The sequence below is a fragment of the Gossypium hirsutum genome, chromosome A11, assembly GCF_007990345.1.
Source record: "Gossypium hirsutum isolate 1008001.06 chromosome A11, Gossypium_hirsutum_v2.1, whole genome shotgun sequence".
NCBI lineage: Eukaryota > Viridiplantae > Streptophyta > Magnoliopsida > Malvales > Malvaceae > Gossypium > Gossypium hirsutum.
In genome coordinates, this window is record NC_053434.1 from 28,883,130 (window position 1) to 28,910,047 (window position 26,918).

Genomic DNA, 26,918 nt, shown 5'->3' on the forward strand with positions numbered 1-26,918 from the left:
AAAATCTTTCTAAAGCCACATTTGACTCGTAAATACCAAATAATAAAATTTACAAGCTTATCATCGGATTTGGTGGTCTTGAACCACTGTTTCCAATACCACTGAAAATCAGGCTTTTACAGTTTAAACTTCTAAAATTTTGATTATCATTATTAACATTTTCAAGTTGGAATTTTTTTGTTGTCATTACACATTAATGCCTTAATTGGTTACTAGTGTAATGATACGAGGAAAAAACTTAGTTATTAGATATGTATTTCCAAGGTAAAACTTGCTCAGAAGGGAATAGGGCATGATTCAGTCTGTGGGGTTTGTGGTCAGGATTCTGAAAATGTACTTTATGCTACTAAAGATTGTTTTGTATTGAGAAATGTTTGGGACCATTTAATTCCAATCGAATGGTGTTCTAGGTTGTATGCAAGAAATCTTCAAGAATGGCTTGTTCTAAATTTGCAAAATCAACATAATTGGCGTTTAGGAGATGTTGACTGGCAATGTCTATTTGGGATCATCGCTTGGCGCTTGTGGAAGAACTGCTATCTTTTTATTTTTCAAGGTACTTCATGGACCAATAGTGAAATTATCAAAGTGGCGAATAGTTAGGTTAAACAATACTTTTCTTCTAAAGGGAGCAAGGAAAATGACTCACAAGGTAAGTTTCCACCTCTATTTTTAAATAATGGCTATGTCCTTTTGAGTACAGATGGATCTGTTCTGGAGAAAGCTGGATTTGTAGCAGCAAGAGATATAGTACGTGATCGAGGCGGAGCTTGGATTCTTGGATTCAATAAATATTTGTGGAATTATACCATCTTTGAAGCTGAGTTGTGAGGTATTCTAGAAGGTTTATCTCTGCTCGTGGAGCGGGGATATGACAGCGTATTGATCCATTTTGATTACCTGTAAGCCGTTACAACTATTTTAGAGGGATCTTCTGAAGGGTCTAATTCTGTTTTGGTTCGAAGAATTTATCAAATACTATTGTAGTTTAAATATTGGGACATTAGACAAATTTTTAGAGGGGAAAATCAAGAAGCTAACCATTTGAGCAAAATGGCCTAACACAGAGATTATGGGTTATTTCTGTTTTCGACCTCTCCTTTAAAAGGGTTAGTCTAGTTATTGTAATATGTTTTTATTTTTACTTTTTCACCAAAAAAAATAAAGAATAGTTAGTACAAATTTAAGTTTGAAACTAGAAATGAGTAAAAACTATTGTTAAAAATAAAAAATCTTCAAAATAAGCAAAAAAAAATTCCTTCTGTTTGCTAAAAATAAGTCATAAGAATGGCTAAGAAATGTTTGAAGCTTTCTTTATTTCTTAAGTTATGAAGGATGACAAGGAATAAGATGAAATATTTTCATATTTCCTTCCACTTTTTTTGGTATATATATTATGATTATAACTTAAGTAATTATGTTTTTATCTTAATTAATCAAATATAACATTAGGTCTACTATTTCTTATTTTTTGCATGGTCTATTTGCTATTTTGAACCTTTAGTTAATTGTAATTTAAATCCCCAAATCATTTTCTAATTAAAAATCTATAACGATTGAATTTTATAATTTAGTTTCTTAACCTCAATTAAACACAATTCTAACTAAATTAACTATTCAAATCTGTATTCATCTATATATTAATTTTATAAATATCTTTATTTAATATTTATAAATTCAGTTTACTAAAAACAATATGAAAGAACTATATTTTTTGACGAAGAGAAATGATTTTCTTTTCTTAAACGAAGAGAATAGTTTTCCTCGGTAAAGAAAGGCTGACATTGTGATATTGAATCATGGGAAAAAGGAGAAACCCAAGTTTATTGATTCCATCATTAATCCTATTATCATTCTCAAATTGTCAAATTTAAAGCTACAACCCCCCCCCCACCAGCCTACCACACATGCGATCTTCACCATTCGTTTGGCGGAATTCTTTATTAAGCTGCATGAAACAAGACATGAAATATTTATCTATATATAAAATACACATTAAAAAGTGTGGAACAGCTGGATCCAAATTCAATAGGGACTCTCTATTCAAGGCCGTAGAAGCCATCAATTTTATAAGCAATAGCAGGCAAGGGAAAAGAAGGCTAATGGGTGGGAGGTCAATGCTTGCTTGGAGTTAGATATGGAAATTGGAGCTCTGCAAACCGGTCTAATATAAGCTACAATCCAAAATTTTAAATGATTTGGCATTGAACTCTTTTACAAACATTTCCAATCAAAGTGAGAATGCTGGAAATCGCTAACTTCTTTAGTTGTTTTCACTCAAATATGAACATAAATGGTGGTGAATAGGGTAGCCAAAAGTGGGTTACTAAAAGTGATTGTAACTTTCCTCCAAGAGCACTAACAATCATTTATTGCAATTATTGCCTCTAAGGTCATACTTATCCATTGTCTAGGCTCTAGACCCTATCGCTAAACTTGCGTATTTCAAACGAACGGTATTGAGTTTCTAATTAAATGACTAAGGTTGAAGACTATTTGATGCTCTTTTTCCGATGTGAAATACTCCTTTGACCCCAATAATGTTTGCTTCCTTAAAAACATGTATGACAGCAATTACATAGTACTATATGTGTATACATCTCCAATTAGCCTATACTCGAAAAGAAAATAATTCAAAACTTACTAGGCAATTCCACTTTAGTCGGACCAACTTACGAGAAGCTTTGGGTGTAATGTAATGTAATATAAGGACCACCAACTTGTATGAAATGATGGCAGCTTTAGGTTGCTTGTTGGTTGGCCATGCATGCCCCATGCTCCATCCAATTAGAGCAATCCCCCCTTCTGATTTCCAAACCTGTGTATTGTTTTATCCCCCTTGTTTTTCACATGCATGCCTATTTTTTAATTAATATAATAAACCTTGTTTCTTCTCCCACCCCCATCTTCAATTCTTCCACTTCATCATGATTAGTTTACTAGGCTTTTGATTCTTCCAGGCTGTCCTCTAATTAGTTGTTATAGAGTTAATTAGCTTGATTACTATGAACCTTTGAAATTTGAATCCAAATGTGGGTAATCAACATATCATTTATTTCCTCATTAATGAATCTTTGCAATTGGACGTTGGTAGCTTGAGACTTTACTAAAGCTAAGCTAGCTTCAGGTCAAAGCAGACCAACCTTTGAGGTTCAACTTTTACAATCCCTCGCTTCATATTTTCAAGCTTCCCAAACAACTTTTTGTTATAATTAATGGTATCCCATTTCTTTTTATTTATTTTTTTAATAAAATTTCACTTTGAATTTGATGTAGTTTAATTAGACTTGGATGGTGGGAAGGTCTGAGATTCATTAAATCAAAAGGTACTACAAAAGCAATTACACAGCTTAAAATGGTTACAACTTACAACTGGGCGCATACATGTACTGCCACTATTCTCCATTCCAACCATTAGTTAGGTTTACAGCTTGTTGAGATAGAATGATAATCCGAAAATATTCAAAAGAAAAAAGAAATTATTTAAAACTGTTCATGAACTCGAATCAAATGAATAATTTAAATTAATAAGAAGAAAATATGTATCATTAGTTGATCTTTATTGTTTATTATCTCTAAGTGTAATTTTGAATATTGAATATAAAAAAAATTAATTGAAGAAAAAAAAAACTAATATAAAATACAGAGTGTATCAAATAAATTTAAGGTAACACCACATTTCATTCCCTTTGAACTTTGAAGATAGTTTGATTTCACCATCAATTCATTGAATGCATATATTGTTTTCAATCATAAACATACCTCTTTGCTCTCCTTAATGACAACCCCTTTTCTTTGTTGGAACCAACCTTAGAGTTTTCACAAGCTATTTACACGTATGAAATATGAAATGAATATATGGTACCATATGACGAGTGAAACATAAATAGTGAGGCTTGGGCACTTGTGTTGTGGGAGTTGTGACATCTTTCCAATCCAAAACCAACCAATGCGACCCCAGCTAGCAGTAATGATGAGATCCTACAGTTAAAAAAATTTGGAGAATGATGTGTCATTTTCAGCACCATCCTCTTGAATCTGAAAAATCAAACTTTTGGGACCATATCTTTCATTTTCATTTATCAAAACATGACCAAAAAAATTGCCCAATGCCACAAACTCCGAAACAACACTCGCCAAATCATTCGTCACGTTTGAGCAGGGAGGATCTCAGATGTACCCAGAAAAACAAGCACCATATTAATACACTCATAATAAATTTATAAATGAAACTGACTGAAAATTGGGTGTTAGCATAGGGGTTATATAATAGTGGGTGGTAGAGTTATAAATATGCAAGTCCACAGCTGTAAAGAGTGGTCGTCCCTAAAACACTCAATTCCATCATCGGCAAAGGACGGTACGATACAAGGCTGGACTTAATGGTGAGCCGCGTGGAGTTTGTTATGGTTTAGTGAAAGCACACAGTATTTGGCTTAATTAACCATTTGTCGTCAATCTTCACCATGCTTTCTTCCTGTTTCCGCGTATCAATGCCCTTTCCCACATTCATTTGCCCACCTTAATATTCACAACTAATCTTATCTTGGGTTTACTTAGACCCGTGGATTTAAGTAATGTTAATTCGAGTTTTAATATTTTTGAGTGATTCTGATTCAGATAAATTTTGGACATTATTTTGAAATTAAATCATTCAAATTTTCTGTTTATTCAATTATTTTAAGAATTTAAGTTAAATTAGTTTAAGTTGTTAATTTTTATATTAATTTTAGATTGAATCATATTGAACAACCGTTAAATTTATGGATATAATTATACTTATTATGTATGTAAATTTTTAAATCGATCCGATATTTTTATCATATCAATCTAAAATACTTTATATATTAATATATATTCAAGGGTTGAAATTATTATTTTTTGTTTGTTTTAAATTTACACTAAATTCAATCTACATAAATAAACTATAAAATATATTAATATATAAACAATTAAAACTAATTTTGTTTTTCCACCTCTCATATCATTAGATGATGAAATACAATTTTAAGATGAATGAGATTCATTTAACTTTTTTATTCTATTTTAAATCAAATTGCAGTTCATTATTGGGAATTTACATTTGGTCTTTCTTTAAGAATTAGGCGTAGGGTAACGTACGCAACAATTCTAGGTTGCTAACGAACATTTATAATTAAATAAAAGCAAAAGATGCAAGTATGATTGAATCTTGTGTAAAATTCGTTTTTGACCCAAATTGGGGTAAAATTGTAACACGACCCTCACTTGGGCAAACGGGCAACGTAATGAAACACTAGAGTTCACGACTTTTTAAGCTAATCACATCCACAATGGGGATCCATTCTACCAATGATTTCACTAACAAGTCCCTCCCATTTTTACATATTTACATTTATACCACCCTCATCTCTATTCCGGGATAGAACTCAACACAGCCTTGAACTGCCCTCTCCCTCTCCCTCTCCCTCTCTTCTCCCCGCCGTTTCCACCACCGGTGGCGGGTGAAACCTTCCGGCGAGGAGACCCTTCAGAAAACGCGAAAGGGGTAACCGCCTTACTCCCGCGCCTGCATTTTTCAGAGGCGGTGGTTTTCATCAAAGCAGAGCTGGCTTTGACAGCCAATGCAGCCATTTCCTCAGCTTGTAAAGGATGGTTGAGCCAACTCAAGGGCAAAGCGAAGTAAAGTTGACCGGGTTGAAGCTCCTCGTCTTCCTCGATGGCGGATACGAAGTCATCGAAGTCCATCTCATCCGCGTTGCAGATGAAACACATGGGATTCTTCTGCAAAACGTAAGAAGCCTTGACGGGGTAAGGAAACTCTTGTAACCGCCCATCATGGAGAATCAGCTTGGCAGTTGCTACGTGAGTCGAATCGCAAGAACTACAAATACCCATTTTCTATTTTCAGATTTGTGGATTTCAACGTCGGAGCTTTCGATTATTTTTGGAATAGAAAGCTTTTTTGAAAATGTTGGTGTTGGAGAGCTGGGGGGAGTTTATAATATATATATATAGGAAGGAATTATGAAAGGAAAGATGTCTCGCATTTTGGACCAGGTAGCCACGTAAGATTTTGTCGTGACGTAGTAATAAACATATTATAGGAAGAGGAAGAGGAAGAGGAACAGTAGGCAGGGTTGCCAGGCTGTAAGTTAGTGGTGACAGGTTGTATAAGGAGTGAGGATGTGGGTCTTAACACATCAACCCTGGTTTCGAGATGATATTACGTTGACAGGGACTACTGAGCTTTTTACAGTTCCATGGGATGATTTCACTGCTAAGTGCTAACAAAGAAGTGGTATATTATATACCCATGTTTTTCCATCCAATCAAGGAGTTTAACATGTTTTTGCTTTATGTTATCATATTTCACTGTTTACCATTGTATTTAAATAATGCTTTTTAAGTTTGCAAGGTTACTGTATAGGTTTTGAGAAAAAGTGTTTCTCAAGTTCAATTTTTTTACCTTCGCTTTTTCTTTTGACTTAAATTATTCATTTATCATCATCTTTTTCTTTTTTGAAATTTATTTAAAATACTATATTTATAAAAGTTATGTCTGTATGCAGGTTAAATTTTATAAAGGAAACTTATATTAATTACTTAAAATATATATTTATTTTAAGATTTTACTATACTCCTACTAATTTTATTTATAAAATTTAAAAATTCTAGAGATGGTGTCAAACAAATTTAACTGTAATGTGGGTGTGTCATAAAATATTGTTTATATAATAAGTTGGTATAATGAATCTAACTCAAACATTCAACGAAAATGCTTAAAAGTAATGGGTATTAATATGTTGTTTACATTAATATTAAGTGTTTTTTATTCACACAATAAATATATTATACTTAAAATTCCTAGTTGAATTGATATCACAAATCAATTAAACACTAATTAAATTACAAAATAATAATTCTTTTTTACTAAATTATATTATTAAAAAGTATTATATTTCTTTATATTATTAAAACACCATAAGTTTTGACTTTTCCTTTTAACCAACACCTAAGTTTTTAATAAATATACTTTTACATGATTTTGTATGCACATTTACAATTATTATTAAAAATAATATAATAAGAAAGAGGATGGGGTATGGCATATGGGAAAAGGGGAGGCGAGATAAAATAGGAAAGGTATAATGGAGAAGTAGAGAGAAAAAAGAAGAGAGAAACGTGGCAATTGAAAATCAAACCCAAGGAAGCTAGGGATGCAACTGTGCAGGGCAAAGCAAAAGACACGTGGAACAGAAGGGCTTTGGGAATAGTAAACTCGCAGCATTCCGACAAGACATGGCGTAAGCTCATCTGGTTTTGCTGCTGCTCCCTCCCTGTTTCCTGCTGCCCCGCCCTTTTTCTAATATTTATTATTTCCCCATATAGCCCATGTATTATTATCTTAAATTCTAATCTACATAACGCAACATGAAAGCATGGACAGTGTCAGGACTTTCTTCTACTCGTATATTTTATATATTAGGTCTTGTAGGGTTTGCACGTGAATGAGTGATGGAGTTAGAATACAATTTTTGAGCCTCCCTTCCTTCCATGTTTCGTAAATTGATTGATTAATGCCACTAGGTAAAAATCTATGGTTTTATGACTTAAATGTTAGTTCTATTGGTGATTGAAACAAACAACTTGGTCATTCTTTGAATTGAATTAAACAAGGGTATACTATTAATTGGTTTTGCTTTTTTGTTACCATAGAATACAATGCATGATTTTAGTTGTTATCATTTATCAATCTACTTCCATACGTGCATGGTTTTCATTTGTTAAAAAGCAAGGAATTATTGGTAATAATCGAGGAATGAGTAACGTCTCCCACTACGATTAATCCTTTGTATGAAGCTTCAGAGGATTGGGGCACCTATTTCTCCCCCATTCCATCCACCCTAGCTATATATAGCTACTTGAAAAAAGAAAAACCCAATTTTTTTAATCACAAAAAAAATGGCCTCACACGAATGCTGTTCATTTCTTTAATCTCCATTTGTTTCTCTTATTTCATTGGATGCCCTCCATATTCCCTCTTTTGACTTTCATCACTTTTGAAACCCAATCTTCACCCTTTTTTTTTTATTGCGTTTTAATTTTGTTGCTAGTTTCGGTATTGTTATGAATTTTATCAATTTTAGTTATATAATTTCAATCCTCAAGTTAGATTTTTTAAATCAAATTTTATTATTAATCCTATATTATAGATAAGTTGTGAATTTAGTCATTATTTTCTATCTCAATTCTTTTAATTTGGTCATTTTTAGCCTCTATATAAGTAAGATGGCGATGTATTTTTGTGAATATTATGTGAAAATAACAAGCTAATATTATTTTACACATGTAATATAATATTGTTGAGTAATATTTTTCTCATATCCCATTGAGAGGAATGTTGGGGTATTTATACATGCTCTTACCATTACTATTATAGTTCATAATTGGGTCCACTAGTTTGTCTTGACTCTGGTGCCTTTGGTACTGACATTCCCTACCTCTAGTGCTAACATTCTTTGCGCGCTCCCTGGCTTGTTGAACGCATTTCTACATAACACGCGATCCTTTCTAATCCTAGAATTGACATCCTTAGCAAGCTCCGTAGCCATTGGTAACGAGTCTAGATTACTTGTAGGGCTTGCAATCCTTCCTGCGAACATAGTTCGCAACCCTATCCTGCGATGTGCGATCGTGAACTCTTCTTGTGAGCTATCTTGGAGAACACGCCTCTTCCAAGTCGAGTTCACCCGGGTCAAGAGTCAGAGACTCGAATCCTTTTAGGACATTTGGGTTGGCTGTTATGGATATATAACAAATACGTTTGTCGAATAATATTTCAGAAATAAAAGAATTTAAATTAACAAATTTAATGGATACCATTTGATTTAAAATTGAAATTTCAAAATTAAAAAATTAAAAATGACCAAACTATAATAGAAGAACTAAATTTGAAATACTAACAATCAATATATTCTTTGAATGGAGAAATCATTTTTCAACCAATTGAATTGATGACGATTATTTGATTTATTTATGTTATCACAAATAGATATTATGGGTTTGACAAGTATCTTATAAGGGTATATTAAAATATTAAAATATTAAAAAATAAATATTTAAAAAAGAAGAGATACTTATCAAATTTTCAAAACTAATTGTGAAATAAAAAAAATACACCGTCAATAAATCAAATAGTACTGGCTTATAAAATTATATTAATTATAAATTACAAGGTACACCTAGAAGATAAATATCCCTAGAAAACATAAAATAAACCACTATTAATAAAACTCATAAAATAGGGTGAAATTAAAATGCTTGTCAACATATAGGTTTGGAATCTTGTAAAGCTAAATGACATTTAGATTTCAGGTTAATTAGTTGGGCTATCATGGATAAGTAGAAGAATCTTAACAATTTATCTAGCAAACTTTTTTATTTTTTGAAGAACACTTGGTTAAAACTTAAACTATAGTTGTTATTTTGTATTTTTATGAGATGACCAGTCAAAACCCAAATAATGCAAAACCATATATATTCAACAAATAAGGAGAATGGGCATAAAAATATTGAACAATCCACAAGGATTTGATCTGCAGTTAAACATGTTTCTGCTTAATCCTGGATTATATGGGCGAAAATAGTTGGCAAAAGAAGAAATTAAACCCCACCAACCGGCATAAACACATTACATTCATAATAATGTGGTCTCAACACCCTCTTAAAATAAATCTGTCTAACTACATGTATTTTATTTGTCTTAATCACCTAGCTCTTGCAGGTTTTAGAATGGGATTTCAACTTTGATTCAATCATGGGTTCATAAATAATAAAGGTAGCCATTGGCACTGCCTCGAAAGTTCCTCCCTTTTGTCTACAACTTGAAAAACTTATTGTTTATTTATGTGGCCCTTAAGGGGTCTGATATCTTGCATGGTCAAAATCTCAGATCATGCCCTATCCAAATAAAATTATTGGTTTTGAATGGATTCATTGTATACCGAAGGATCATTTTTTTTTAAATGACAGTGATGAATGCATTTATATCATAGATATAAGAACTTTTGTTTTGTGTTATACGTTCATGTTTTTGGTTCATATCCTGTCTAATCCATACTAGTACTCAAGATTTTATATATAATTGGATAACATTACATTACAAGTATCTTATTATCTATATATGCCAATATATTTTTATAAAAAAATAATAAAATTGAATATAGTCAATATATTCATATCGAAAACAAAAATAAAAGTCATTGTTAATATAGACATTAATATAGACATTAAGGGTGTATTTAGTACTGTTTTTAATAAGCAGTTTTGGAATAAAAAATACTTTTTGAGACTAAAACATTTCTAAACAAGTTAATTTTTCAGAAAAAAATATTTCTCCCAAGCAAGAAATAAGTTCAAAAGTACTTTTTTGATAAACTGAAAATTTTAGCTTCTTTCCAGAAAATTTATTTCCCTCAAAAAAATACTTTTGTGAAGTATTAATAAACTAAGTCTAAGTCTAAGTGTAATTATTTGAAATATTTGAAATGGTAATTTCCCATACAATACAAAATTAATAAAGGTATCTAGAATCTAAAAGTTAATAAAGTTTTGATTTGTATAGATCGATGATTAAAGTTTTTATGAGACAGTCGTTTGATACAGATTCAAATTGTGTGACATTCATCTCCTACTCGAATATTGTATTAAAAAATTTTAATAAACATGAAAAAATTAACAATATAATACAATTTTTGAAGGTAACAACATAGTATATTTAAACATTATAAGCAATGATAGTTGTTTTTTTAAGTTACAACAACTAATTAATGTATCAACGGCTCCAATCAAAATAAATTATTACAAATATGTGTGAAATGAATATTTGACTCAAACTAACTATTTAATCACACATAATTCTTGCATGGTAGGACTTAAATCTAAATGCTCAAAATCTCAGTGCTAACAATACTAATTAATTAATACAAATATTGTATCTCTATTAAATGTTTGGTACATTTAATAATTTATGTTGTGTATTATTAAAAAATAATTGCATACATACAAATTCTCATGTCTATGTGAAAAGTATATCCCAATCGAATTAAATTGTTGATATTGAAATGTACAAAAATAACTTAGTTGAATGTTTGAGTGCCGAAATTGAAGGGTAAGTGTATTCAAAATAGAAATAAAATCTGAGGCATATCCCAAAATTTACGTGACATTTTCTTTTCGATGGAATGTAATGCTTTGGTCTAATTTATTAGATTAGGAACAAAACAAAGTTGAAGAAGAAGAAATTTAACCCCACCAACAGGCATAAACACATCTCGATCCATTAATTTCTCTAAATTAATCACCCTAAAATAAAACATCTTATCCTAATAATTTTCAAATAAATTCATGAAAGTGAAAGGCTTAAAAAAATCAATAATAGGAGCACTTATACGTAGGGTTAATTTTATTAAAACTCCTCAAATTATACTTCATATTCTAAATTCATCTTTAAATTTCAAGTGTTTTATTTGAGTTATTAAAATATCAAAGTATTGTATCAATTCTATCCTTATTCGCCTAAACCCATAAAATTTCACCTAAATTATACCCTTTTTTTTCATCTTGATACCTAAACATTTTTTTGTCAAAAATAGTACCTAAATTATCTTTTTTTTCTCAAATTAGTACCCCCGTTAGTCAAACTATTAAGTTTATTTTAAAAAAAAAAATTTAACCCATAAATTAGTACCCCTAGACAATACAAATTTTCCCAAGTTGGTACCTAAACTATTTTTTATCTGGTATATTCGTTAAAAAAGTTCTAGTCAATAATAGACATCAACGTCATATAAACTTTTAAAAAATAATTTTTATTATTTTATTTTATTTTATTTTACATTCTCTCTCTCTCCCTCCCTCTTATTGAATCACTCGAATTGATCAAACTGAGAATTGTTGGCTTTGACTGATTTGATCATCAGTCCTATTCTAAAAACCTTGATTAAAATTTTCGAAACTATTCTTTTGAAAACGGGAATTGACTTTGTTTGAAAGTGAAAATTAAAATGGGAGTCGCCACCAATATTTTATTAGGTGTGATCGGATCACCTTTGTTTTAATAAATCAATTTTAGTTTACTAAAACGGGGCCTTTGGTCTACGAAACTTGAGAGAATGAGTTCGGGAGTCGGTTACGTGCGAGGAAAGATTAGCACCCTCGACACACCCAAAAAATTGGTATCGAATTGATTAGTTAGTGTCTTAATGTCGAAAATAAAAAATCGAGAAGAGACTTGAAATACGATCTTTTCTATTAATACTGATTTTAAAATTCTTGAATTAGCTTAAATGATTTGTTTAAAGATTTCCTTATCTCGAGATATCGGAGTATCACATCCAGTAAGTTAGGACACAATACCATGAATTCTCGAGCACAAGGTCGTCTTTTAATTTAAATTGGAAATCCGTGCATTTCAAAACTCAAAAGGATATTTAGCTATTTAGAACCAATAAGAGAACCGAAACCCCGTAAGTTAGGGCACAATTCTTCGATGTTCCAAAATGCGAAACATTGCCTTATTTATTGAAATTAGTAAAAACATGAATAAAAATCTTTAAAGTAATGAACAACAGAATGATATAAAATAGGCGGGAGACAAAAATAAATGAGTTGGAAATACATTGAAACAAATAATAAATATGACAACAATATTAAAACAATAACAATGCATGCGATATATTAAATGTAATAATAGTATCCAATGTGAAATAAAAACAACGAATGTATACATAATAAAGATATTAAGAGTATGTACGTAAAATATATATACATATATATATTTATAAATAGTAATAGTGTTAGAAATATACTATATATAGTGTTTGAAGTATATACATAAAATAGTGAAAATATAACTAGTAATGTTAAGATATATATAATATATACATATGTATAAAATAGATATAAAAAATATGTACATAATATAGTGTAAAAATACATACATAATATAATTAAAATATATACATAAGATAACATGTAGAAAAAAAATATAAATAATATAGTATTAAAGATATATACATAAAATAGTATAATATATATACGTAATATAGAATTTAGAATATACCTAATATATTAAAAGAATATATATAATATAATATTAAGAAATATAATAATAACAAAAAAAGAGAGGGAGAGAGTGGGTGATTTTCGGCCACAAGGCCGGTCACGGGACCGCCGCCGGCTACTGTCGGTGCCACCGTACACGGCAGCCGGACCTCAAAAAAAACTTTTTCGGCAAAAATGGGAAAGCTTCCTCCTTTTATTTTTACTTTCGTATAAAAGAAACAAAATAAAACTGAAAGGAAAACAATAAGCAAACAAAGAACTTAAAACGAGAATAGACCAAGAAACCTTTTTTGCTTTGATATTTGATTAATCTCCAAAAAAAAAACTAGCCTCTCCAAAAACTAGCCTTTACAATAACTCTTCTCCTTAATTACTCTCAAAAAACCTCTCAAAAATCCTTTACAATAGCTTTCTCCCCCAAAACTTCTTCCTCCCTAAATACAAAATATGAGAAAGCTTATATAGCCATTTATCAAATATTTTTTATTGTTTATGTCTTCATTTGTAGGTACAAGTGGTGGTGGAGCAAGTGTGGCTTGTAATATCCTGATTTTGGGCCTAGTCGGAATAGTGGTTTCGAGACCACAAATCTGAGATAGAAAGAATTTTTTTTTTATAATTATTTTGAGGTCTATGATATGATTGCATGATTGTGTGAAAATTTCGTGAAGAAATTCTATGCATAAAGTGCTTAATTTGAAATTAGGGACTAAATTGAATAAATTGCAAAACTTGTGTTCTAGAAGCATTTTGCATAAAATTGAATTAGATTATTAATTAGAGGTCCTTACAGAGCAATTTGAACAATTTGTAAGTCTATGGACAAAAATTGGACATGGATGGAATTTTTGGAAAGTTTAGTAGTAAGGCCATTTTGGTCATTTAGATATTAAATGAAATTATGTAGTATAGGAAGTTGTAGATAAAACAGAATAAAAACGAGGTATCGAGACCTCGGATTCATAAACCGGGCCATAAATATTTTTAGAAATATTTATGGAGTGTAAATAAGTTAGTATTAAAGTTTCGTCAAGAAATTTTAAGGTTTCGGTAATTAATTAGGTGAAAAGGACTAAATTGAACTAAGTGCAAAATTTGTGAGATGTGATTAAATAGCTTAAGTATTTAAAAAGATGGATTTAAAGAGCAATTAGACCCAAAGGTTAATGGCTGGACGGTTTGGGTATGAAATAAGCAAGAAAACAATGTGAACAAGGGGCAAAATTGGAAATAGCATAAAAGTTAGTAATTAAATAATGATGTAATTGAAAAATCTAGACATTTCTTCATCTTTCTCAGCCAGAAACGCCGTAGCAGGTCTCCTATGCTGGTTTTTCATATTTTTGCACCATGTAAGTTCAATTTTTACTTTTTCTTAGTAATTTTTATGTTTTTGTGACTTTTACAATTAGGTCCAATCATCTAATTCATTAGTTTTTGATTTGGTGGATGAAATTGGAAGTTCCCATGGCTGAGTAAGGGCAGTTTATGATGAATTATTATGAAATTGAAGTTCTAATTTCATATTAAGGTTGTTTTATTAAGTCATTTTGATAGAAAATGGTATTTAGGACCTAATTGTGAAAACAATTGTGAATTAGATGTTGGTGTTGAAATTTAGAATATCAAAGGTTGTGAAATAGTTTATAATGATAAAATAAAGTGTTGATTGAGAAAAATTAGTTCAATTTATGGGTGAATTGAGTAGGGACTAAATTGTAAAAACTGTAAATTTTAGGGTAAAAGTGCAATTTCAAAATTTGAACAGCATAAATTGTGAAGTGAAATAGAAATCAAATAAATGCTAATGAGTAGAAATAATTTATATTATAGATCAAGAGAAACGAGATTCAAGTCGTGATCGAGGGAAAAATAAAGTTTACGAGGAATAAGCTCGATTGCTAATATTTTATATCGAGGTAAGTTCATATGATTTTTAATAATGCAATGTGTAATTTAATGTTTTGAAATGAAAATTTCATGAATGATATAGTATATTATTGCATATAAAATGTCACTAAACTGTGATAATTGTAAAATGATATTTGAATAAAAGTACAAATTAAATGGAACAACGGACTTGAGTACTTTCATTCAGTGGCTAAGACGAATTGACGGAAAGACCATGGTTGGACCATGGCAGCATGTGAAATGTGATTTCCGTATAAGACCATAGTTGGGCTATGGCTTCGGAGAAATGTGATATGTGTTTCCGTATAAGACCATATCCGGGATATGGCATCGGTGTGATATGTGCTACTGTATAAGACCATATCTGGGATATGGCATCAGTGTGATATGTGATCCGTGTAAGACCATGGCTAGGCTATGGCCTCGGTATGTGATATGTGACTATGTGCAAGACCATAGTTTTACTATGGCATTGTGATAATGAGGTACTCAATTCCGTAATCGTTCCCTAATTTGATTATGAACGAAAATGTAAAATGGCCCGAAAAGATTAAGAATTGGTGAATACTATGAAAATGACACGATTTGGAATAAGTTCTTGATACTTGATGACATTGAGATTATGGATCTATGCTTATGAAGCATAATTATGTGTTCTTACCATGATGGATGAAATGATATTGTATGGATTTAGTGAATAATAGTGGTGAATGAATAAATATGGCCTTGGCAGTTTTGGGTTACTGCAGTAGTGTATATTTTGAAATTCACCATAAATTGTGGAAATTGAGTTAAGGGCTGAATAAAATATGAGATTAAAGCCTGATGAGTTTAGTTTCATATAGAGGAAACGGTGCATGCAATTGGATTTTATGTTATAAGATATTTAAATTGTTGTGAGACAGAGTTTGAATGATTCGAGATCCCCTGTTCTGATTTTAGAAATCATTAGAAATTGTACAAAATATTTATGAGTTTTAATTTATATATTTAAAATCCTTATCGAGTCTATTTTCAAGAGGGATAGACGGGAACATCATCCAAGTCCCGAATTATGAGATAAATAATTTTTAGTGAAGAGAGATCAGAACTGTTGGACAACGAAACAGGGGAGACTTTAATGAATAAACTGTACTAAATGGCTAAACCAAAAATTCTGGAAATTTTATGGCAGAAAGGTATATGAATCTAGTTTCAAGGAAAATTAACGGAACTTAATTTGAAGTTTCGTAGCTCCAGAAATAAATTATTTAGTAAATGTATCTCGATAAAACAGTTTAAGCTGAGTATGTATAATTGTACAATTGTGGTGTTTTATCTTAAAAGCATGTTGGTAATTGCTTATTAATTTCATATGGACTTACTAAGCATTTATGCTTAGTCCCTCCTTTTCATTCCTTGTAGTTTTGATAAGCCAGCTCGGAAATCGGGAACGGTCGGAGGCCCACTCACACTATCCGTATACCATCTTGGCGTAATGGCTTGTATATTTTGAGTATGGCATGTATAGCATTATAATCATTTTGTATATATGGTCTTATGATATGGATATTGAGTGGTATGGAAATGTTTGGTAATGATTAGCCATTGGAATGGCTAATCATGATCATATTTGGTGTTATATATGCTAAATTGCTAGCTAATCCATGGAAACCATGAAATAGGCAAAAATTACCATAAAATAGATCCAGACAGCAGCAGTGATGTGAGTTTGAAAAATCATTAAAAATAGTAGAGATACAATTAGATGATGAATAAAATATGGAATTGAATAATTATTAGTCTATTTTCATATGGATGGAACAAAACAGATATATGAGTTATATTTTATGAGAAGTTTAAATTTTTGTGAAACAGGGCCAGAGCGATTTCTGGATCCCCTATTCTGACTTTGGAAATTCACCATAAATTGTACAATGATAATTAGAAGTTATGCTTTATATGTATAGATTCCTTATTGAGTCTAGTTTTATTAGACATAAACGGCATAGTCATTGAAACTTTGTACAGGGAGATATATGATTCGTAATACACAGAGGTCAGAGTACTCGAACCCTAAAATAGGGGAGACTTTAACTAATAAACTGTACTAATTGGCCCGACCAAAAATTAAAAAAAAATAGTAGATAGATATATGAGTCTAGTTTAAGGAAAAAATTACAAAATTTGATTTCGAGTTTCGGAACTCAAGATATGAATTTTTAAGCAACTATGACGCAGTTGGACAGCTTGTCCGAATTTGTTTAAGTGCTCAAATAAGTTTAGTAATGACTCGTGCTCGACTCCGGCGACGGTCTCGGGTAAGGGGGCGTTACATGGCTAGTGGAGTTAGTGGTGGCAAAGGCTAGGATTTAGTTGAGAAAAGTTTAGGTTGTGGGCTAGGATTTTTTTATTTTGATTTGGGCTTAGGGTTTGGGCAATTGGGATTTTGATGTAAATTGGGCTTTGGGTAGTTAAGATTTTGGGTTTAATTTTGGTGGGTTAAGTAAGGTTAAATTGAGTTTTGATATAAATGGGTTAAAATTGGCCTACAACAAAAACTATGAAGCCCAAAATGCTCACACTTGTAAAAGAAACCCAAGATGAGAGGAAGAAGAAAGAAAAAATATAAAGTGAAAAGAAATATATATATATAAATAAATAATTTTTTTTGCCTTTTTTTACCACATGACAATTTTTAATAAGTTATTTTTTTTTTAAATAGACTTAACAATTGAACTAATGAATATACAACTTGGTAAAAAAAATTAGGTACCATTTATGAAAAGAAAATTAGGTATTACAATGAGAAAAAATGCAAATTTAGATACCATTTGTAGGTTAAGATTTTTTTTAAGATAAACTTAACGGTTGGACTAGTAAAAATATCAACTAAGAAAAAAAATACAATTTAGAGATCACTTAAAAAAAATTAAATATCACTTATAACAAAAATAAAAATAAGTATCAAAATATATAAATATATATATAATTTAAACACTTAAATTATTTTCCATGAGTGTAAAGTTTTGGCCTAATTTGTTAGATTAGGAACAAAATAAAGTTGAAGAAGAAGTTTAACCCCACCAACCGGCATAAGCACTTCTCAATTAATTAATTTGTCTAAATTAATCACCCTAAAAAAACATCTTACTTAAAAAATCAATGCTAGTGGGTCATTAGTTCTAATCACAGAATAGAGATTTGTTCTGTTTTTAAAGCTGAATTGAGAGAATTCTTGATGGTGTGTCATTGGCATAAGGAAGACTTCATGATAAAATTTTGATACAGATTGATAATATAGATGTTATTGGGACCACTAAGGAATCCTTTTTGAAGGGGTCAAATTCTGCTTTAATAAGACGCATTAATCAACTCTTACGGAAGGAGGCAAATTAGTCCATAGATTATATTCCTAGAGAAAACAACATGGAAGCTGACCAAATTACTAAGTTGGCTTTTGATAGAGAGGAAGGCTTACATATGTAGTTTCTCCTTTAGTTTCTTTTTAATTTTTTATTTTTGTAACACTTCTTTTATTCAAAAAAAAAATTCAATGCTAGGAGCACATATAAACAGGGTTAATTTCAGTAAAAGTCCTCAAATTATAGTTCATATTCTAAATTGATTTTTAATTTCAGATGTTTCATTTGAGTTCTTAAATTATCAATATTGTATCAATCATGACATTATTAGCCTAACCACTAGTTTAGACATTAAATGTTAGTTTGGATATGAAGTGAAGCATTTTTTAAGCTACCCGAATCAAATTGTAAATACATTTGTACTTACCATATAGACAACTTAGTTTGATGTGTTAAAAAACCAGATAGTGTCATTAAAATTTAGTAAACAATTTTGTTAATATATTAGATCCAAACTATTGACACACATTTTTACAGTTTAACCCGCGTACTTTAATTATGCTTCATGCTAAATTTGAGCGGATATTTAATATTTAAATTAACAGGTAGATTATTAAAAAAATTGATTAATAAAGTGTTGATATTTTGAAAACTCTTTTTAAATTTGAACACCAATATAATATAAAGTTTTGGAGCAATTTTATTTGTATTTTGTTTTATGTTATAGATTCATAAGGTGATTCTAACAAATCAATTAAACAATAATATAAACTTTGGAATGAAGAAACACATATTATAAATTAGATTGCCTTTAATTACAAATATTCATGGTTGTCACATTTATTTTCCAGACAAAGCAAATCAAATATTTTTGCATCATCATGCATTTATTAAATAAAAGGGTTCATGAATAATGCATAAAAAACTTCAAAACTTAATTTCATCAAAATTCAAATGTCAAAAATGGGATTTCATGATTAGAAATAAAAGAAGAAAAGGAAGAAACAGACATTTCCTGAGATAAGCTCAGCTTTGGTCTGGATTATGTAGACCAATAAAATGAGATATGAAGTTATGAAATAAATCCAAAAGAAAGGACATCTTCTTGGAAACCCCTTTCCTACTCTTCCTTCCATAAGCATGTAGACCAATATTTTTTTTTATAATAAAAAATTAAGTCTGTTCAGCTCACTGGTGATATTTAGGTAACAATAATAATCTTAGGATTCAAATTTGATCTTATAAATATCTAGAAAAGAAATCTACTTCCACTTTTTTCAATTATTGGTTGAAATTTAGAGATTAACTTTCAATGTATGTAATTTTTAAATATATGACTATTTAATATTTTTGGCTATTTCAGAAGTATCCTTCATAAAAGAGGCAAACATACAATCTAAAAACATGCAACATTCTAATAAAATTCATGGATGTCGACTTTTGATTACTTGTTATTCCTTAATTAGAAAGCTTTAATAATGACGAGTCACAGTAATTGCACCTATCAAAGCAATTAAAAAAATTATTGAAATGAATTTAAATGGCTGTTAAATAAATTTTAATTTGTTAACCATTACTTATCAAATCTTGTTTTATAATTTAATTTGATTTTGTAGTCCAAATAATCCTATATTATGATGTATCTAATATAGTAGTAATTAGCAAACAAGAATACTTGTACAACCCAACCCAACAAACTAAGGCTATTCCCAATGATCCACATATTAAAATCTTGCCTATAATGTATAAGTAGAAGAATTTGAACAATTTATCCAGCTTTGAAACACTTGGTTAGAACTTAAACTGTATTTTTTATTTTGTATATTTTAGTCAAAAACAAACAAGGAGAATGGGCATAAAAATATTGAACACTCCGCAAGGATTTGATCTGTAAAATTATGCTAAACATGTTTTCGCTTAATCTTGGATTATATGGGCAAAAATAGTTGGCAAAAGAAGAAATGAAACCCCACCAACACATTACATTCATAATAATGTAGTCTAAACACCCCTTAAAATAGATCTGTCTAATTATTTTTTTCTTAATCACCTAGATCTTGTAGGTTCTTGAATGGGATTTCAACTTTGATTCAATCATGGGCTCATAAATAATAAAGGTAGCCATTGGCATTGCCATGAAAGTTCCCCCATCTAGTCTACAACTTGAAACTTGTTTATTTATGTGGCCCTTAAGGGGTCTGATATCTTGCATGGTCAAAGTCTCAGATCATGCCCTATCAAATAAAATGATTGGTTTTGAATGGATTCATTGTATAACCGAATGACAATGATCCATGCATTTATAACAAGTTTTGTTTTGTGTTATACATTCATGTTTTTTGGTTCATATCCGTACTAGTACTGAAGATTATATATAAAGTTGGATAGCTTTTTAAGTAGAAGGGTCTTATTATCCATAATTCTCAATAGTTTTCATATCTAAAACCAAATGGCGGTATTCGTTGTAGATATAGACATGGTGCCAATAAGTGGAGTTATTTCTATCTTTTTTCTTACCTATAAACACTGAGTAGAGAAAAATATTTGAATACTATAATTTAAACATTACTTGTTGAATACAAATATTATGAGGATTTTTGACACATGATAACTTGTATCATCCGGTGACCACGATGGTGATTGTTTGAAAGGGATGGTGAGATATATCCCAAGGGCTTCTAGTGTCCGTGCCGAATTATGGGCCTAAATCTCTTGGAATTAGTTGTCATGAGATCAAACTTGATGCCACTGCTGTTATTAAAGCTAATCTTGATAATCAAATGCTCACTATATAGATTCGAGGCTTCTTAATGGTTTTCAAAGTGCTAATATGAAACATATGTTTAGAGAAGGAAATCAATGTGTTAGGCAGCAACTCTATGGAACCTCGGACTGCCCAAGTATTGGATTTTGGTTTTGTTGTTAACTGCTATGGACCCTATTTGTATCAAAGATTTGCTACAATGAAACGTGGCATATATATGTTTTTTTCTCATTGAATGTTGGAATTATACGAAATACATTCAAAAAAATATCTAAAACAACGGAGATCTACTTGGAATCCCTTTCCTATTCTTCCTCCCGTAAGAATGTGGAGTTTGATTAATTGGAATTCCCTCACCATTCATCTGCAATATAATTTTTATATTGAAATACTGTTAAATTAAACCTATTCGATATAAAATTTATTCATAAAGTTTGTTGTATATGAAATTTAGGGTAGTCTTTAAAGTATGATCATGAGAAAAACTGTGGGTGTTTGTGGAGAGGAACTTACATGAAGAGTTTGGTGAGAGAGATGATGTTCCTTGGATTCCACGCATCCTTCACCCGTACAATTTAAACAAGATGTATATTTAGGGGCATGGGTCTCACATAAACTAAACAACTTGGCTTCCAAAGATGGCAATACCCCGCTACTTTCAACCTTATTCTGTTCCTCCATTCTTAATTTCTCTATTTCACAATTCATATATGAAACTCCTCCTCATATTTACGTATTTGTATTACTCACATATATGAGAAAAAGGAAATCATAGTTCTAAGAGAAGTAGGACACAAGTTTTCCATGTTGTATTAGGATTTCCTCCTGCTTCCCTTTTTTGTTGGATGACGATTTAACTACATTAATAACAAAACAAATTCGAGGGTGACTATATGTACTTTTTGTTATTGTATAACATCTGAAAATCAAAAGAGTGAAGTTCATTAATACATCTCTAATATTTTTAGTCAAATAAATATAAGTTAGACAACGCTAAACTTTTGTACTCTCACCCTCAAGCATTCCCTTCAAAATTGAACTATCGTTCACAACCTCATATAAGGTTTTCATATTTGACAAACTATAACATGAACATTGAGAATTTCAGTTCATAGGTGAGGCAATGGAGGTTGATTTTGACTTTGGAACATGGATTTGCTGCTTTCTAAGTCTGTTCACTGATGGGACAATTGTCGAGATAATAATGGAGGGGTGATTTGACGGCTTTGGAATGTTTGGCTGAAATTGGTGGATTTTTAAGGGGTAATTAAGAAATGGCCCTAATTGGTCATTTTGGTACAACCGCAAGGGACCCTTTGCAGTTGTAGCTGCAGTTTTTCTTTCACCACCTGCAAGAATTTGCTGAATGATATATTTTAAATAAACTGTATGAACTAGATAAATGAATCATTGCATCGTAAATTGGCAGCAAACTTTATTCAGAAAGCATTGAAATTCAATTTTATCGTTCAAGATTTTGATGTTTGTATATAATACTGTCAATGTACACTTCTTAATTTGAACATCTAAGGAACTGTCAGGATCTGCCTGCTGAACTTTTTGTGTATGAAGAAAGAGTTGGAACTAGGAAGTTGCGAGTCGCTACAAAGACGGAAGGAGCCAAAGATTGAAGAGAGTTGAAGCAAAGGATAGAAACCACGACATGAAAGCCATAGCTGCAGACAACTGATATCTACTGCATATCTTTGACGGGCAATATGTTGAGCTGACATTGACCAAGAGACTTGTCACACTAGCAGTTGAGCAAGCTGCGGCTAGTGAGAGAAATGACAAGGCCTGCAATCAGATAAAACACATGTTTTTTACATCAAATTATGATAAGGGATAACACCGTGGTGATGATATGCATAATAAGCCTTGTAACATACCCAGTCTCCAACAATGACAACCAGCAGTACCCTTGGTTGCCGTGGTAAGCCTTTAACGAACACGGAATATGCATCAACCAATGCTAATGACACACTCCATGGAGTCACTAAACCCATGACTGTCACCAAGTAGCTGCGAAAAAATTTAAAGGAAAATTGGAGATTGATTTATCACCCAACAATTGGTGACCATCAATGAAAACACAAACATTATCTTCTATATCATTATATCTAATGAGCAATTGAACATTATAGTTTGTACCTGCAATTGACCGAACAACACCATAGACAAGGCAAGTTTAGACAATAGAAGACCTTATCCTATGGCAATTTTTTATCATTTAATAGCTTCTGTTACTAGTGCAAGGGCTTTGAAATTGCAAGAACAGATAAGGTAAGACGGCCATGCCAGTCATAGCAAATTGGTACTTAATTTTTTTGAAGTACAGAATAAAGTGGTTATATTCATTGTCTTAAGATTGATCCAGATGGTTTGTGCTGATCTATAGAAGTTAGATAGCAGATACAGACAGTGCCTCATTATCTAGTTTCAAGTACAGAATAAAGTGGTTATATTCATTGTCTTAAGATTGATCCAGATGGTTTGTGCTGATCTATAGAAGTTAGATAGCAGATACAGACAGTGCCTCATTATCTGGTTTCATCTTTCCAGAAACATGCAAAACACAAGGACCCAAGTCAAGGAATAAAGTTTAAATGCAAAAGCTATACAAGAACATTATCTACTTTTACAATTCACCTTGTTAACTATCTTGATTCCCTTGACATCAAGCTTAATCATCCTTGATATTAGCACTTGATGAGCTACTTGACTCCGGCCATTTTGTTAATTGCTTAAATTAAGGCCTTTTTCTTGTACAAATGCTCCCAACATTGTGCATTTTATACACACAAAAAGACACATTTTTTGCATTTCCATTCACCTAGTGAAAAATTTTAACAGAGGAAGGAGAATAACAAACAATTTCAATCTGAACAGAGTCGAAAATAAGAAGCCCGGAAATCCAGCCTTGGATAACAAATATCATCAGCAAATAAGTTATATTCTATGGTCTAGTTCAACTAGCCAAGTAACAGGTCATGTACATTGAGAATGGGTTTGATAACTCTAATTGTTGAAAGACCAAATTCAGTCATCCATAAAAAAAGCAATTTATCTTTGCATATCCCTGAATCAAAATAGACTCTCAGATAACTTTACCCTTTCAATCATTAAATGGCACCTTTCCCTGCAATCATCCATAAGCAAGAAGCAAGATTTCCTAAAAATGTCTTCTTCTTCTTCTTCTTCTTTTTTTTTATTATAAACCTTAAATCCTTTTGTTTTCATAAAAAAGAATTCACCTAATTCATTTTCTGGCCAAGCCCAAAAGCCCTTCCCTTCAAACAATTTCCATGAAGATACCAGTAGGAAGCAGTAGGAACCAGAAGTACTTTTGCTCTCTCCAACATGGTTAAGCTGCTATTTTACATGGCAAAAAGACACACAAAGCTTGCCTAACCTCAATCCAAATCCTTAAAAACCAATCACTAAAATGATCACTATTGTGATAGTTTTTCCCTGGAGGTTCCCAAAGTAACACCAGAACCAGCTATTAAAAGTTGACAACGAATTGAATTCCGAGCGAATATCAGAAACAAAGAGGCATGGGTATTGAAGATTAAAAGCCAAAGAGAGGAAGAAAGATAAAATATGACCAAATAAATGGAAGAATCTTAAAACGTTGACAGTTACCTGAAAGAAGTATAGCTATAGAATTCAACATCCAAACACATAAAGAGAAGTGAAGCAGCGGAGAAAACGGTTTGTCCCAAACGAAGAGCCAAGCTGGCGCTTGTTCCCAACGCCCCTGGCACTGCTTCCATCGTCCCTCATGTCATCTTATCTCTCTGTTTCTTCATCTTTAGTGTATCCCCCTAAAACCCAATAAAAAAGCAGAGGCCAAACACTAGGAGAAGGGATTGAAACAATAGAATTAGAGTAAAAAAGAAAAAGAGAGAAACAGTGGAGTCCTAGGAATAGGATGAAGAAATGGAAAGAGAGGAAAAAGAGGAGATGGGTAGGGTGAATGATGAAGGATGGAGGAGGAGGAGGCCAAGTTGTTGTAATGGCGCTTTTGGGTCAATGTCAATTCTCTCTCTCATTCTTAATTTTACAAATGGAGTGTCCCTCTTTTCTCCATTTTTGATTCTTGTACGTGGATTCCCGGGGGTTTTCCACTCTTTTGACGATGTAAATAATAATGTGTCATTCCTTCACGTATATACTACCAAGACACTGTTGAGTTGAAGCTACTATATTTTATTTCTGAAATGCAAATGAAATTCAAATTGGTGAAATATTTAGAAATTAAACATTGAATAATTGGAACCATACAAAGTTGATTGCCGGGCCAAGACAATTGGAACCCCACAAATTGGTATTTAAGAGAGAACAAATTCCATTTCTAAAGAGGTGGTTGATCTGTCCTACAGTTTGGAACACCCATGATTCAATCATTTCCAACCCAATTTTTATAATATTACTTGTCAATCTGCTTCTGCTTCTGCTTCTGCTTTTTCAACACATCCCACTAAATTTTATCACTTTCTCCATTTCTTATCTATAAAAACAAGCTTCATGTGCCCTTATTTATCAGAACACTGTTGACTAGTCATTTTAGGCAGCAAATGCAAGGAAACTGTAAGTTTATTCACACAAAACACTATTTTGATGAATTCAAAATTGTCCACACTTAGATCATATTTGTGTAAGCCTTTCTTTTTCCAGATTATTATTATTGTTTATAAAATTATCATTTAATACATAAATTTCATATTTGAAAATGAAAAGAAAATAGATATTTATTTATTTATAAATATTTTTATAATTTTGTACATATTTTTACTAAAAATTAAACTTATTTTATCTTTTTAAGAATTAAGGCTAAATTCACAAAATGTATAAAGTTGAGAGTTAATTTGTTATTATGTAAAAAAAAAAGACCACCACTAATGAGTTAACAAAAGGATGATCAAAATATTAAATTTCGTTAACATTAATAATTGACTTAAATAACTAAAATAAAAATACAACAATAATTTTGTAGTTTACCTGTAAACATTTTTTGAAATGGAAAAGATAACCTTTTTTAGTTTCAGCCTTTTATCAGACTTGTTTCAGATTAGAATTTCAAGCATCTTATTTCGACAATCTGGATAAAATGAGAAGATGCTAAGAGGAGTAGTTTTATTTGGTATTATTATGTGGGTGGTACACTCATTGATTTATTTAGTTATTTCGTTGGAATTTGAAGAATATTGGGAGAGTAAATTGTGTCATTATTCATTTGAGTGACTTAAATCAATAAAGTTAGGGTATATATGATTAAGTTATAGTTACAAATAAAATAAATAATTTCATATCTTAACAATTTAGATAAAATGAAATAATTATTTCTAACTCTATCCAAACATCTATATATAATGTACAAATAAATACACAAGTGTCTTTTTGAAAAGATTTTAAAAATTTATCAAATAAACAAGATTATTCGAATTTAAAATCAATAAATAAACATATGTTTTTTTTTGGGACATCATTAACATCTTTTCTTTGTCCTTTCATGATTGCAAAAATATATACATATCACATATATAAATATATATTATATAATTATGTACCAATCATAGCATGTAAAATATCATGCATATACATTATATTTTTAAATCAAATTCATGCAACATGAATAAAATGATAAATTTGACATGCATGTTCTTGCCATAAAAGTTTCTTCTATATCAAATTTTGGTAATAAGAGTTCTTATTTCTAGTCATAAACTATCCAATAGATAATCACATTTTAAAAAAAAATAAATATGATTATTCAAATAGAATAATTA

The 26,918-nt window shown here is 30.9% G+C and overlaps 2 protein-coding genes across 2 annotated transcripts; both read right to left on the minus strand.

Moving 5' to 3' along the window:
- Window positions 1–5,181: 5,181 nt before the first annotated feature.
- LOC107896972 (uncharacterized) lies at window positions 5,182–5,959 on the minus strand. The gene has a single exon (XM_016822300.2). It carries the CDS (start codon window positions 5,875–5,877, stop codon window positions 5,392–5,394), a length of 486 nt encoding a protein of 161 aa, XP_016677789.1. The 5' UTR covers window positions 5,878–5,959; the 3' UTR covers window positions 5,182–5,391.
- Window positions 5,960–22,536: 16,577 nt separating this feature from the next.
- Window positions 22,537–25,486, minus strand: LOC107896980 (CASP-like protein ARALYDRAFT_485429). The gene is made up of 3 exons (XM_016822308.2): window positions 24,772–25,486; window positions 23,016–23,148; window positions 22,537–22,923 (listed from the first exon to the last, which is right to left on the minus strand). The coding sequence occupies exons 1-3, from the start codon at window positions 24,900–24,902 to the stop codon at window positions 22,729–22,731; spliced, it is 459 nt and encodes a 152-aa protein (XP_016677797.1). The 5' UTR covers window positions 24,903–25,486; the 3' UTR covers window positions 22,537–22,728.
- Between the last annotated feature and the right edge of the window lie 1,432 nt (window positions 25,487–26,918).

Excerpts from the sequence above, each read along its gene's own strand:
- LOC107896972 (XM_016822300.2), bottom strand. The coding sequence starts at position 5,877 with ATGGGTATTTGTAGTTCTTGCGATTCGACTCACGTAGCAACTGCCAAG.
- LOC107896980 (XM_016822308.2), bottom strand. The coding sequence starts at position 24,902 with ATGGAAGCAGTGCCAGGGGCGTTGGGAACAAGCGCCAGCTTGGCTCTT. Across the intron at positions 23,149-24,771 it reads TATAGCTATACTTCTTTCAG|CTACTTGGTGACAGTCATGG; the intron begins GTAACTGTCAAC and ends ATTTTTTCGCAG. Across the intron at positions 22,924-23,015 it reads TTGTCATTGTTGGAGACTGG|GCCTTGTCATTTCTCTCACT; the intron begins GTATGTTACAAG and ends ATCTGATTGCAG.